This window comes from Erpetoichthys calabaricus, chromosome 8 (assembly GCF_900747795.2).
Source record: "Erpetoichthys calabaricus chromosome 8, fErpCal1.3, whole genome shotgun sequence".
Taxonomy (NCBI): Eukaryota; Metazoa; Chordata; class Cladistia; order Polypteriformes; family Polypteridae; genus Erpetoichthys; species Erpetoichthys calabaricus.
In genome coordinates this window covers 84,563,408-84,579,702 of record NC_041401.2, presented here as the reverse complement: position 1 = coordinate 84,579,702, position 16,295 = coordinate 84,563,408, and the positions used below count along the sequence as shown (strand labels likewise).

Below are 16,295 nucleotides of genomic sequence, written 5' to 3'. Positions count from 1 at the left end.
CAATACTAGCTATAATGAAATGTTAACATCTTGGTATTGCAGCAGCAGGAATGTGACCCATTTTATTTTTATTTCAATTGAAATGAAGTGTAGGGCATCTTTGTCTTTGAGATCAAGATGGTACTGCCTGACACTGACCATTGTAGGTGCAGTAAGCAGTGGAACAACACACTGTAATGGCACCCAACAAATATTGTCTCTAGGTGGCCAATGGAAAGACTGTGCAGGTTAGTTTGGATGCATGCAACCTATCAGAATGTCTGATTCCACTTCACTGTTGTCACAAATAACACCAATCCAACATTTTTCATCATACATGCACCCAACATACCCACCTATAGGACTCTGGTCTAATGTGAGGAACATATCTGATCCATCAGGAGTGTGATTGTCAGAGAGCCTGATCTCAGCTGCTGCTTCAGTGGTGAATATTTGTGCATTCAATTGACACCCAGCTGACTTTGAATTTGCCATCCTCTGTAGGGATGTAACAGTGTACAAATGTTCTTTTGGCCATTTAGAATCACTTTCTCTGTTCAGAAACATGAGATAAAACATTGTCATTTGATATGAATAAAAGTTTGACATTTTTGATAACTTACTGATTGAAAACACAATAATTGTCATTATTGGCACATGGCACATTCAGCCTGTGTTTAGGATGGAAAATAAACATGAAAGATAAGAAAAGTAGGGCTTGTGCTGTGCGAAAGAAGGGACAATGTAGAATAAATTAAAAGTATCTGAAACATTATCTGCACATTCCCACATGCTGTTCGGCTGCTCTTGGATTTGAGAGGTCTGCTGTTCAAACCCTGATACGGTTACTTTTCTGTTTATTGCTTTTTCAGAGAGCCTATATAGTTATCTGAATAAGGAAAAAAAAATTCTGTGTTGGTTACAACTATGTGTTTCTGAGGCCTAAACATAGCTAAGCCAAAAACTGAAATTGAATTTTGGTCAATTTTAAGGGGCTGCTTTGACCATGCAGGGTCATCTGGACCAAATGTTTTAATTTCGTCACGTACTATACCAGTTAATATAGCAGAGTGCAAAGTCTGAGCATGCGACCGTGGTTTAGTTCTTGAGCTATGGACTTGTGAATTTTGATGAAAAAATGAGGTCGGATAAAATCGACACCTCAGTAAACTGGCTGTATCTTGGAAAGTATTGATGATACATCAAAACAAATTACAGGGTGTCTCCTGACTAATGTGGGTACGCCTGGTAATTTTTCCAGAATTTTTTGAGTCTGAAGTGCCATTGGCTGATTTGACGAGGAATGACCCATAAGGCTGATATTTGTGTTTATACATTATTATAACTCTAGAGTGTTTTGTTTGAAGCAGTGATTTTTTTTTAATTATCTCTTTATTCACTTAAGACTTATGTTGACCTGACAATCAATATAAGCTTTTTCTGTCAGTTTCTTTCAGCATTCTTCAATTGAAATGATCTTTCAGCATTTTTGCATCTTGGAATGTGTCTTGATTTTTGTCTCCCTTACTTTCTTACTTCTTTTACATACATTTATCTTCTCGCATTTCAACCAAAATAATTAATTTTAGTATAATTATACTTTGTTCAGGTGTTAAGCTTTTTTTTTTTATAACTTCAAACTAACTAATTAGTCTATAGGATGAAACTGTTGACTGAGTAGAAGGCTGTATGAGTGCCAGTGAGATCTGGCCCTTTAATGTCTACAGAAGGCATAGCAGTGTAGTGATGACTGGGACAGACAGTGGACACTATAGCTTGTTATCCCTGCAATTTTCTAGACCCACTACTGACACTTTAACTCCTTAGGTCAGAAAGTGAGTTTAAATAAACAGAAACCAGTTTGTGTGTGAGAGAAACCAAGAGAAATACAAAAGAATTGAGAGCTTATTACAGCAATGGATTAATGGACTAAGTGGCTGAGCCATCTTCTTTGGCAGAAGAGGAGCAATTCTTAGAGTTATATAGCAGAGTTACTTTCTTGTCATTTATTTTTTTTTAACTTTTTGTTCTTCGTGTTCTTCAATCACTTATGAGTGTGAAAACCATAATCAAACAATATAACAGATGACACATACACTATAATTTTTTGATTAAAGTAAAACAAGATTTGGTTGTATTGTGAAAGTCTATATTTTTCATGTTTGTCAATCGTAGTAGCAAAATTAAGCCTACACACAAGGTTTGCCTGTAATTAAGATTGCATAACTCTTGATTCTCTAGTTCTCTCTGGTGTATTTAAATTAAAATATTCAGTCTAACTAAATTATAATGTTAAAAGGAGGAAAAACAATTAACGTAGATGTGTCCAGAAATGAAGACCACATGAAATGGTTACAATTTAAAAATCACTGAACCAGAAATCTTTTATTTAATGTTCTTTTTGTCAGGTGCAATCTGGCCAGTGTGATATTACAACTATTGGCTCTGAGAGTTCCAAATGTCCTTGCTTTTGACTTCATTTCCAAACCATCTCCAGGTGAATTTTTGAATTATTATTCTTGTAGGGTTGTGCTTTTCACTGGAATTTAGTATGCCAATTAAGGGCATTTCTGTAACTCAAATTTCAAATCCATTTAAGATTTTCTTTTTTTTTGTGTACATGTACTATATAAGATATGTATGTTTTATATTTAATATATATTTAATTTTTTTCCCCCAACAGATTCTATCCGAGCTGCCATTGAGCAGTTGGATTTGCTAGGTGCTGTAGAACAGAAGGACAATCAAGTCATACTAACTGCCTTGGGGAAGAAAATGGCTTCTTTTCCTCTGGAACCAAAATTTTCAAAGGTCAGACAAGTGGATTGTCTGCAAAAAAATCATGAATATTTCTATGTGTTTTGCTTCTCTCAGGTATCTCATCAAAATTCATGAGTAGGACAGATCCTTCAACCAAAACACAATGGTGTGTAGATAAAAAGCTGTAAATCCAGTTTTAGAATAAACTAAAATATTAGTAATAATCAAGCGATAGTACTGTGACTTGCTCATCAGAAGTTGATACGAATAGTGAAACTGATGCATATGGCACTGTATGACCGAACCATCATGATATGGGTGGTGAATTCGGCCCCATTCTGCCCCATGAAGCTTCACTGTGGCAAAATGACTGCAATCAAGTAGAAGGACAAGAAGAATGTTAGCCCCCAAGCACTGTTCATAATACAGCACTTGACATTCTCTCAACTCGTGCGAAAGCAACGGAAAAAAATATATGAAAAGTGGGCAAAGAAACATGTTTCTGCTGTCCCCATTCTTATGTTAGGCTAAGCATGGTGACTGTTTTACAACATGTCACATGAAGGATGTATATTAAATCTGCCTCAGTACAGATCTTGACACTAGACTTACCTTTCCTGCTGTATTTATATTGATACTGTATTATTTATATATTTCTTTCACACATAGTGACATTTTTTCTTGTTGAAAAAAATCCAACATTTTTGGCTTGATTTTCTGGGGGTGAACACCTGCCTTGAAAACTGGATTTGGAGGAATTAAATTGTTGACAGAATTAAAGACTACTCAATTTGACTATTGGATTTGTAGCATGCATAATGTATGAAACACGGTTTGCAAAATGGAGTGTAAATTCTAGATAGAACTTTATTTGTCCCCAGGTAAGTAAGTAAATAAATACACACATACACTTTGGTCTGAGCACACACCAGAATGACTACAAAGCAAGATAATTAAAAAGAAAAAAGAAAAGATCTGAATTGGCTGTCAAAGTCACAGTAAGGCATTATGCTGGCATATTGCAGTTGGTATAAATGAGTCCCAGTAGCGTTTCACTTCTGTTGAATAATTTGTTGGCTGAAAGTCCACCGTGTTAGTGTCAGAGAGAGGATGTGTAGCATTGTTCATAATGGCACTCAGCTTTGTTTCCATTCTCCTTTGCTACTACTTTCAGGGGGTCAAGGGTGCATCCTATAACTGAGCCTGCCCATTTAATTATTTTATTGATTTGGTGAGCCGCTCTTGAAGTGATGTTACTAGCCAGCACACCAGAGTGTAGAAAATCACACTGGCCATCACAGAGTGATAGAAGATGTGAAGGTTGTCCCATCCCAAGAATGTAATCTCATAAGGAAAAAATAACCTGCTCTCTGCCCTTTCTTATTAGTTTCTCTGTGTTCTGAGACCAGTCCAACCTATCATTAATGTGGACCCTCAAGTACTTGTAGGAGTGGACCACTTCTACATCCACTGCTTGAATAGTGATCTTTGGTTTTCTGATGTGTGCGTTGGTTTATTGTTACTCGTCCATTGCCCATCACATGAAGTTATTTTATTATATTTTTTTTTCTGTCTACATGTTTTGACAATTGTTAAATGTTTCTTCCTAGCCCTAGCAACTATACATCCATACATAGACACACATACACTTTTTCTTTTATTTGGGAGGATAAGCTGGTTTCTGGCAGTCTGGCAGCTTTCTGTTGGACATTAGCATTTGCACTGCACCATCTACTGGAATATTTTTTGTAATACATTACATTTTTCATTCCAGAAGATGTTATATCAAATAATGTGTGGTTTACATTGCAGAATTTGAATGCATTTAATTTGAATTTGAAACCTTTTCCTCACAGTTCCCACTTTATGTATTTACCCTTTTGTGAACTTAATACGGTGTTTGATTATTTTAGTATTATATAACGCTTTTTTGCCATAATATTGCTATAACTCCATTGGGATTAATAAAGTATCTATCTATCTATCTATCTATAACTGCATTATTATTATTATGTTTTACTGCCATACCGAAAAGGTTTGTAGACAGATTAACTTCCATCTATAGTATGATGCTGGAATTTGACTTTTGTTTAAGCATACCAATTAACTTTGGGTGGGTGGTTGAGTGTATATTTTCCTTCAATATTAGATTTTTTTATCTATTGTTATTGACTGTGCAGAAATTGCCTTCTATGTAATAAATTTTCTTCATCTGTTTAGGCAATTCTGTTATCGCCTGAATTTCACTGCACAGAGGAAGTCTTGACTATTGTTTCACTATTATCTGTGGACAGTGTCCTCTACAATCCACCCAATCGACGTGATGAGGTACATTCTGCCAGAAGAAAATTCATCTCAAGTGAAGGTGACCACATGACCCTTCTCAGTATCTATCGGGCCTTCAAAAATGTGAATGCAAATAAGGTACAGTATTGAATTTTACATTTACATGGGAATTATAGCTTACCATTTACATAATGGCAATTGAGGCCTAAAGTTGATATGCTTGTTGTGGTGTTTTTGTAATTGTGCATTTCTTATTAACTATTCTTAGAAACATTCTGTTTTCAAAAAGGCTCATCAGTGTCTTTATTCTTGAGATGTCTCAGGAAACCTCACATTTCTCCTTCTGTTCTTATGAACGTGTACAGGTACATAGTGGAGCCCATCATCACTGGCTGCATCAAGTTCTTTTATGGCACCTATTCGATTCAAGATCATAAAGCACTGCAGAGGTTGTTGAAAGCAGCACAGAATATTACCGGTACTAAGCTGCCTTCTATTTAAGACATGTACAACTCTCACTGTCTTACAAAAGCACAGTATAATTAAAGACCTCAGCCATCATGTACAATCCTTCCTTCTGGCAAACGGAACAGAAGGACCACTGTGGGGAAATCAAGTATTGACTGCGTCAACGTTTTTCTCAGTAAATATATTTCTAATAGGGTTATTGACATGAAATTTTAACCCGATGTCGGTAACAACCCAAGTAACACGCATACAAAGAAATCAAAACAAACAATTCCATAAATTATGTGTAATAAAATGGAATGACACAGGGAGAAAGTATTGAACACATAAAGAACAGGAGGTGCAAAAAGGCATGGAAAGCCAAGAAACCAGCTGAAATCTGTCAGTATTTAGAAAGCAATCCAGCCCCCTATCAGTGCAAACTAATATCAGCTGGTTTAGTCCTAATTGATGGCCTATATAAAGGTTTCTCATTACCAAGGAGTCACACAAGAAGCATCTCATGATGGGTAAAAGCAAAGAGCTCTCTCAAGACCTTCACGACCTTATTGTTCCAAAACATACTGATGGCATTGGTTACAGACGTATTTCTAAACTTCTGAATGTTCCAGTAAGCACCGTTGCGGCAATAATCCAAAAGTAGAAAGAACATCATTTTACCATAAACCGACAATGACCAGGTGCTTCTCGCACAATTTCTGACAGAGGAGTGAAAAGAATAATCAGAAGAGATGTCCAAGAGCCAAGGACCACTTGCAGAGAGCTTCAGAAAGACCTAGAATTAGCAGGTACAGTTGTTTCAAAGAAAACAATAAGTAATGCACTCCACTGCCATTGCCTCTAAGCATGCTAACTGAGCAAGACTCCACTGCTGAAGAAAAAGCATTTTGAAACTTGTTTAAAGTTTGCTGCACAACATTTGGACAAGTCAATGAAATACTGGGAGAATAGAGTCTGGTCAGAAGATACTAAAATTGAACTCTTTGGATGTTATTGCACACACCATGTTAGGAGAAATGGCACTGCACATCACCCCAAAATACTGGCAGACTTCATATAATTGAAGGAAGGATGAATGGAGAAATGTGCCAAGACATTCTTTATAAGAATCTGCTGCCATCTACCAGGATGCTGAAGATGAAACGAGGGTGGACATTTCAGCAAGACAATGATCCTAGACCCACAGCCAAGGAAACTTTCAGTTGGTTTCAGAGAAAGAAAATAAAGCTGCTAGAATTGCCCAGTCAATCACCCGACTTGAATTCAATTGAAAATCTAGGGAAAGAACTGAAGATCAGAGTTCATAGAAGAGGCCCCCAGAACCTTCAAGATTTGAAGACAGTTTGTGTGGAAGAATGGGTCAAAATTACACCTGAGCAATGCATGCGACTAGTTTCTCCATACAGCAGGCATCTTGAAGCTGTCAATACAAATAAAGGCTTTTCTACTAAGTATTAAATAAATTTCCTTAAGCGTATTCAATACTTTTTCCCTGTGTCATTCCACTTTATTACACATAATTTATAAACTTATTTGTTTTGATTTCTTTGTATGTGTGGATTACATGGGTTTTTACCGACATCTGGTGTAAATTTCATGTCAATAGCCCCATTAGAAATATGTTTACAGAGAAAAACATTGACATGTTCAATACTTATTTTTCCTGCTGTGTATACGGTGTGTGTGTGTGTATGTATATATCCATATATATATATAATATTATATTATAATATTTTATAATATTGTGAGCACGGGACCAAACACCAGCACTTTACTAAAGCACACGTTTAGTCTTACAATAAAGTTCACACAGCACACGGTGCTCCCACACCAGTCACTCCCAACACGGGCCTCTCCCAATTTCGTCCTCTGGCCACCTTTCTCCTGTCACTGAAGCTTCATCCTGCTCCAGCTCCTGACTCTAGCTCCCCGACTGTAGGAAGGCGGCCCCTTTTATATTCACCCGGATATGCTCCAGGTTTTGGAGTGGCGGAAGTGGCGCATGAGCACCCAGAAGCACTCCGAGTGTCACTGGAAGGACCTTCCCTCACCTTCCCAGGTGTGGCGGAAGTGCAGAGCTCCCGGCTTTAGGAGGCTTGGGGCACCCACTGGCAGTAGCCACAGGCCCCCATGGGTTTGTGGCTCCTTGCTCCATCCCCGTGGTCTCCTGCTTATCCAGGGCGGTCGCCCCCTCTCAGCCCGGAGAACATACTGACTGCCTCCCCGTCCTTCCAGGCATCCTGGCTGGGTCTGGCCCCCAGCCTCCTGTGGCAATAAATATATATATATATATATATATATATATATATATATATATATATACACACACACATGTGTATATATATATATATATACTTGATTAGATGAACCTTATTGATCTCATGGGGATATTCAGATGCATAAAAAGGCAGAAACAAAAAGTGAATATACACGTACAAATTGTATAATAAATATACATTGTATATAATTGTGTATGTATGTATGTATGTATGCATTATGTGTATTTTTGTTGGTATTGCATTATTGTCGCTATTCTGAAGAGCTGTCCAACTAAAATTTCAATGTGCTATATATATACGCCACAATAAACTTGAACTAGTTAACCATCATGGGTTATATAAACACAAGTAGGCATTATTATTGTAATTTTTCCCTCAGGAAGAAAAAGAGTTGAATATTTGAATCCAAAAATGCTTCTTTGTGTCAGCTTAATACCCGCTTTGCCTCGGTGAGTCAATACAGTAACCACATGAAGTAGGTGGTGAATCTTGTACCTTCAGCAATAATAGAAGAGGCAGTGAGATATTTAGATGCTTATTCTTCAACAGACGTTTTTCTGCATCCCCAGCTCCTGGATAATATTATATCTTTTTAAATACATGGAACTTCCAAATGACTTACTGACACCCAGCAACAGTTTTAGATTGTTAACAGTCACACGGATCTGATGGTGAGGAGACAGTTGCTACCCTTCAGCCCAGAAGTTCTTGTGTAAATGAAAAAGGAGAGCACTTGATGATTGTCCTTTAACATAGATCTCCTTCTCTTTACTTGTTACTCATGTACACATTGACTGCAACAGAGATAGGAGACTCAAAAATATGATGTATTTCTCAGTGGTAATTAATTTAATTTTTGTATGTATGTATTCTGACTATAAAATAAAAATACTATCCACTATTTCATTGTCTTTAAACCAAGTTATAAAAACTTTCTAAAGTTAATATGGTCACTAGTTGATATTAGCTAGTCCATACTGGCAACCACTGATTACATGCAATGCTGAATAGGTAAGAAAATTGATTTTGATTCCAAGCTTTTGCCAGTGTTTACAAGTAAGCTGCAAAATATTATGCAAAGTACAGTGATTCAAACCTTTAAATTCCTAACATGCCCATATATTAACAGTATGCTTTGTTATTTTACATAGGATTGGTGCAGGGAGAATTTTGTGAACAGCAGAAACATGGCTCTAGTGACAGAGATACGTTCTCAGCTGAGGGACATTTGCTTAAAGGTTTGTACACATTAATGTAGCATCTAATTAGGCAACAGACTTCAAAGTAATGTTCCTAAATTGGCCATTTATAGATTACAATTTTATACATAAGTTAAATAAATATCTCCTTGTCTTTAAGAATGTTTCTTCTAGCTTTCCCTTACATAAAACCTATATGCAAGGGTATGTCAAAAAGGATTCAGGAGTAGTGTTTTAACTTTATGCACTGTTGGCTGCAGCAGTAGTTGTGTGTTAGACTGTTTATTTAAATTGGTGTAACACAAGTCCAAACTGGTTTGGTCAATTGCTGGCATGTTATATACCATTGTTAAAATGGCCACCCCTCTTTACATATGCACCAAATATGAGCAGTGTACTGTTACATGCTTTTAGTGGGATGAATATGAATCAGTGGCACAAATCCATAGTTGACATTTGTGTTGCTTCAGCAAAATGTCTGAGTACAATGAAGAGTTCAAGAGTGGCCTCAGAAACATCACATTTGGAAAATTATGAGGTCTTTCATTCACTACTGCTGACAGTATTGAATTTGCCTGTCACATGGTCCTAACAAACAGGCATGTGACCTGTAGACTAAGTATATTAAAAGATAAATTGGGTATTTTTCAAGTCAGTTATTTTTTCACAATCATGGAATATATTTATTTGCCACATAAAACTGTGTTCTAAAGTGAAATGTTTTTTAAACATTTTAAAAAATACTTTGTACTTGCAGCTTACAGTGTGTCTGAAGAGTACACAAGCCAGTACGTGATGAAAAAAACCTTAAAACTTACCAATACATCCACTTTGACGCAACAAAGTTCTGAATTCAAGAAAATGTGCCTTTTGCATTTTTGTGACATTCTTATGAAAACAAAAAAAAAAGATATAATTATTTTCACAGATTCTTAGAATTTTTTTTTTTTTGAACATAAGAATACATTTGCCTGACTGTTGTCCGTATAAATAATAATTCCAATCTCCATAGGTCACTCGGGTCTCTCACGAGTCAACACTAAATAAGTATTTAACACTGCAAAAAATAAGATCAATAAGCAAACTTACTTTAATAAATGCTGTCCATTTGATCCTTCACATTTTGATCATTTGTTCCAATTTAATTTTGAAAAGTGGAAAAATGTCTCCAAAACTTTTACTTAACACATACAGCAGCCTCACATAACCTCTTCATTCTTCTCTCTTTGATCTGTAGGAGCTCATCATCAGTCAGCTCTGATGAAAAGCTCCATTCTGGCTTGAACAAATGTATTTCAGTGATTATGCTAAATGTATCCTTGTCTTCATAGTCGGACATATTACTGAGTTAAAATGATTGCTTATTTGTCTAAATCCTGAATGAAAACATGCCCATAAGAAGTCCCTTCTCAAAATGAAAATGAACTAGAGGAAACCACATCCTTAGGGGATTGAAAGGTTACCACAGAGGGAGTTTCACTCACAAGATGAGGATCAGAGCCAGTTTTCTTTTGAAATGTCAGAACTTCACAAATAGTTTGTGTCCTTTTTTAATTCCTTTATAAAGCAACATGGATACAATACTTTACAATATGTGTACAGTCTTAAGACACAGAAATAATACCCGATAACCCAGACAAATTTTATACGTTTAAGCCTTTTTTTCCATTTTTGGACTGGAGTACTCTTAAGCCTTATTGTAAGCTGAAAGGCCAAACAAGGTATTTTTAAAATTTACTGAAAAAAAAGCACCACTTTAGAACACAATTTTATGTGGCAAATTAATATGCACAATGGTTGTGAAAAAATAACTTTGACTTGAAAATGACCAAACTGATCCTTTAATAATCTAGGAGACAATGTTAAAAGACGATGCTCAATTATACTCTACATTTTTTCCTGTATTAATTGTTATTAAACAGTTTGGATGCTTTTTGACTTATTGGTGTAGTTGAAACTGAATTTGGGTGTCTTAGCTATTTTGACAAAATTTAAAATAAAGTGTATCACTGCTTGATATTGAATATATAGAATTAAAAAATATATGGAGAAGAGCCAGTAATGAATACAAACATGCTATGTGAATGACAGAACACTTACACAAAAATTACAATTATTTTTTTGTTGAGGTATTTTTAACTCTATTGTGTTATTTTTACTGATTAGTTTGTTGGTTTGGCTGAAAATGCTATATTTAACAAATACAAATTATTATGAATAATAAGGTGGCGGACAGGTATTTCTCATCAGTTTAATGAAGTTAAACAAATTTATATTAACAGAGCATAAAAATACAGTTAAAGGTCTTAACTCTTCCAGGATAGGTGTCGACTTATGTCAATACATACTGTTGAGACAGATGTTGACATTAATCGACATCTGGGGTAGAGGGTGGTAATCAACTGTAAACGTTGATCAAAAACACCTTTTAAGTTATAATTCGGCGCTATTTGCTAGCAGTGCTGCTGCTGTTTCACACGTCTATTGTTGCATACAGTGACCACTGTCACCACCGACTGCGCAAAGGTCGCCTCCGCTATCTGCGTGAAGACGGCTGCTTGAAACTTTGCCCAACTGCTACAGCAGTCACAGTATGCAGCACCAGTGTAACACATACTGCAAGCAGTGTAATGTGGCAATGCATGCCAATGGCTGCTTCTAATGTTACCATGTCTTTGCAGGACTATGCTGTGTAACAGTTATGTGAATTCACATAGTGCAGAGGCTTATGGAATATAAAACACAGGGACATTTGTCATAAATAAATATGTTCATTTATGTGTGAAGCCATTAGTTTGTGTGCTTTACAGAAAGCTGAGTTTTTAAAAAAAAAAAAAAATATTCAGCCTTGGGCCAAAACAAGAAAAAAACATAATTAGCTCTGAAAGAGTTGAACACAAAATATTCTTAACAGTTTCATCCACTTTATTTCTAATAGAAAATGTAACTTAGATACCCACTCATGAATGTTATATAATCTCGAATTCATCACACAACATTAATGTACAGTATTTTAGAAAATACTTATGTATTTAATTTTTAAATTCTTTCTCTTATGCAGTTGGGAATGACGCTGGAGTCCTCCCGCATGGACACGGGAAATGTCCGTCGCTGCCTGGCACACGGCCTTTTCATGAATGCAGCTGAGCTCCAGCCCGACGGTAGCTATCTTGCTCTTGACTCCCATCAGCCTGTTGCTATTCACCCTTCTTCAGTGTTCTTCAACAGCAAACCCTCCTATGTCATATACAATGAGCTGCTTCACACCTCCAAATGTTATATGAGGGACTTGTGTCTGGTAGATGCAGAATGGTTACACCAGGCAGCACCCGAATACTTTAGAAGAAAACTGCGAGTGGTCAAAAGCTAGTTGTCCACTGGTTCACAAGTTGTACTGATATTTGGAAAAAATTGTGAGTAATGCTGCTGTTGCAGTATGCCTTGTTTATCAAGAGAAAATTGGATTTACTTTTTTAAAGTTTTATGGAGACTATTTGAATATATTTTTCCTGTAATTAGAATGTTTCTTGAATTTATACAGATTAACAGTTATAACTAACAATTGGTAATATTGATTTAAAGAGGAGATCAGTATAATGTAAAAGACTTTCTTTACTTTTTAAAAAATGCTGTTTAATTACGGTAATTAAACAATTATTGTTTCTGCTGTTTTATTTGTTGAAATGCATATGTCCAAAGGTAATCAGCAGAATCAAAGGAACAACTGCTTATTTAATGTTTATTTAGATGATTCATATGTACTTCTTTGTAAACTGGAGAGCAATAGATTAATGGCATTAAGACTCTGTTCCTTGAGCGTCTACAATATGCTTCATGTACAAAAGGAACACGAATGTGGTATATGGCTGTAGCAAGCCTGAACAGAGTCATTTTGTCATTTTGATTTTTATTTATTTATTTTTGCCACAATATGCATGTATTGTTACCATGCTTGTTTGTTAACACTGTAAAATTTAATCCATACCAATAACTGCTCTACTTTTATTACCCTCAATTCACAGAGGACACTTCTGTATCTAATAAATAATACCCTTAGGTGGAGCATGATCATTTATATTTGTTTATTGATTATTCCTATCCATCCATCCATTCATTTACTGAACTCACCTTTTAAAATCTCAAGTAGTGGGTAAATGACGCCCATCCCTGCAGCACTGGGCACGAGAAATGAGCCTTGAATAGGGGTGCAGGTCCTTTGTGGGATATGCTTGCTCACACTGATCCAGTTTAGAGTCACCAGTCAACTTAACACACACACATCCTTGGGAAGAACCTGGAGAAAATACAGGGAGAAGGTGCAAACTCTACACACTCCCTAATTTTAAAGGATAACTTGAGCATTTTTCATGTGAAAGTTACTTCACAAGCATGCCTCAGGAATGCAGAAGGCACCTTTGCTGCTTCAAGCTGGATGGTATTTGGTAAGTTGTAAAGGTTTTTGTGTTCATATTGGACTCTGATGTTGTTTACTTCTAGTATAAGACACAAGAGGAGGCTAGGTATTTTTAAAAAAATATATAATTGTAAAGAAATAACTTGGACTTAAACGCCAGACTTATCCTTTACCATGATTTGAAGCACACTGATATTCCTTGCTGTATCTTACTGTAGTTTCTGTTATCCAGATACTGTCATTTAGTATGAATTTAGCATTAAACATGGCTTGGCATGGTGACAGATGTAAGCTAGATATCTGCATTGAATCATTTTGTGTTTCTTTGTGTTCTTTGCAATTTTTCTTGTGGCTTTTCATTGTGTTTTTTTTTTTTTTACTCAATGATTAAATTCCTTTATTTTATTAACTACTGTAGAAAGTAAACTACAGTCTGTATGGTAAGACTAATGCACTAATATTTTTGTGTTAACATTTTTTGCATGGTGGTGCCTCTCTTTTATTTAGCTGCCTGTTTTATGAAGAATTTCAGGAATTGTTTATGTACTGATGAGCAGCTCGTTCAATGGTGGATACACCTGTGTAAGATACTTGTTTGAAATAAACAAATTAATCAATTAATATGAGAGATATAATCTGTGGTGGTGTGCCAATTGTTGACACATGCGCAGATCTTCTATATGTCTGAAAAGTATTTCCCAACCCACTTGGCATGCAGTAAGCAGAAACAAGCAATCTAATTAAAGAAATTCCTACAAATGCTGAGTTCTCCATTTGATTACAAAATTGGTTAATGTAAAAAACTTGAGAGCCACAGAGGTCCTTCTGGGCCAGCACTGAGTAATAATTTTGTATCACTTGATTTATTCTTTTTCCCAGCCTTATTTCCTGTAGTACTGTATTAGAGCTCATCTGTGCCTTGCCTCTCATTATCAGGGTAGTGACAAATACAGCAGAATGTTCTATAGATTGGTCATTATCCTGAGGAGTTCTATAATTTTTTTAATTTTAAAAAATAAACTTGCATTAAAGCAAGTTTATGCTGGATTCTCCAGATAGAGCAGGGCTATCATTCTTGTCTCACAGTGCCTGGGTCTGCACGAGTTTTACTTGTTCTTCCTGTGTATTTACAGATTGAGTGTCAGTGAGTTTACTCGCTCAAACATGTTCTCCTAAGTTCTTTTTATTACCATATACTCTGCAGGAATGACTCATCATGGATTAAAAAATTAGACAACTGGTTTGTGTCACTTCAATCAACTATTGCATACTCTGCCTTTTTAATTTTTTTAATCGCGCATCTGCTGCACAAACCACAGAAACTGTGACATGCAGGTGGCTTGGCGCTTTCTAAAAATAAGGCTATTATTAAAATATAATGCAGTGTAGTCAGTTCATTTCAGATTTAGCTATTTGTACAAAGTGCAATGAAACTCTTAGGTGTTCTTTTCACTATGCTGCCACTTGAGGTGCATCTCATCTTGTTAAGCATTGTAAAATAACAAGACAGAATCGAATGGGCAAAATGTAAGTAAAAAAATATGTGAGCATGCTTCTGTTATTACAAGCCATGGGAGGACTTAACTATAGAATAAACAGAATTACAGAAGCAAAAAAAGGATTATATAAGCAGAATATAGCTTAGCACTGGGCGCTTCTTGGGGTTATAACTTCACCCATGGTGGCTGCTGTGAGCAGACAAGCCAACAGGGAAACGTATTGTTACCTCAAGAAAAACAGTTCCAAGAACCCATGGTGAAATAATTATTTCTAGTTTCCTTTTGTTATCACAAGGGTGCCTCATAAACACGTAAGGCATATTTTATTAATGTGAAATCATTGCTGCTTCAAAGTGGACATATTTGGTAAGTTTTAAAGCTTTTTCATTCACCTATGGACCTGTGTACACCTCAGCCCCATTGTAAGCTACAAGAACAGATGGTATTTTTAAAATTAAAAAAAAACACTTCACTTAAAAACACAATTTTTGTGGCAAATTAATATATTTAGTGATTGTCAAGAAATGGCTTTACCTTGAAAAATACTAAACTTATCCTTTAATAAAGCAGGGTGCCCCAGCATCCACCAAAAGACTTACCTGGGGCCTCATGCATAACAGCGTGCGTAGAACTCACGCTATAACATGATGTAAGCACAACAGCAGAAATCCAGATGCATAAATCTGTGCAAACGCCAACTTCCATGTTCTTCCGCTCCATAAATCCCGGTCAGCGTGAAAAGTAACGCTCGTACACGCGCCTGCTGTCCCGCCCCAACTCCTCCCAGAATTACGCCTCTGAATATGCAAATCAATATAAATAGCCCTTAAGCTCAGCCTTCTGTGAAAAGACAATGGCAAAAGCATGAGAGAAAATAGAAGAATTTCAGCAAATACCAAGTGGAGGCAAAGAAAAACATACTATTAGTTGGTTTAAACAGTGGCATAAACAACAAAAGGAAGTTGATCGAGTGACATAGCGTGTCGGAGAAACTTGAATGCTCAAGTTCACAAAGTCGCATAGTGCCGAAATAAAAAAGTTGTCAGATATCAAAGTCGCCGTGAAAAGGCGAGTCGTAGCCACTGTCTTAGTTTCATATGAAAGCTTATTAGGGTACAGAGGAAAAAAAAAATAGGCACACGGTGGGGAAAAAGCACGAAATGTCAACTTTAATCTCTAAATTTCCACTTTAATCACAGAGTTTATTTTGTCATTAAAGTAGAACATCATAAACTTCATCTTAAAATCGTTTAATGTTTAGTTTCTCAAATCTCATCGTAACTAAAGTAGCACGTTAAATGCTTTGTTTTGTATTTGATCTTCTATGTGCTCTATGTGTGTGAATCACTACGTGCTTCCAGGCTTTCTCTTCCTCCGACAGGACACAGAATCCATTACATTCGTAATATTA

At 36.2% G+C, this 16,295-nt stretch overlaps 1 protein-coding gene across 1 annotated transcript in view; it reads left to right on the top strand.

The window, feature by feature from the left end:
* Window positions 1–13,039, top strand: part of dhx33 (DEAH (Asp-Glu-Ala-His) box polypeptide 33) — a 36,597-nt gene extending 23,558 nt beyond the window's left edge. Inside the window, exons 8-12 of the mRNA XM_028807010.2 lie at window positions 2,388–2,476; window positions 2,663–2,790; window positions 4,960–5,163; window positions 8,924–9,010; window positions 12,033–13,039. Coding sequence (XP_028662843.1) covers window positions 2,388–2,476; window positions 2,663–2,790; window positions 4,960–5,163; window positions 8,924–9,010; window positions 12,033–12,341 — 817 coding nt within the window. The 3' untranslated portion in view covers window positions 12,342–13,039. The remainder of the gene's footprint in view (window positions 1–2,387; window positions 2,477–2,662; window positions 2,791–4,959; window positions 5,164–8,923; window positions 9,011–12,032) is intronic.
* The last annotated feature ends 3,256 nt before the right edge of the window (window positions 13,040–16,295 follow it).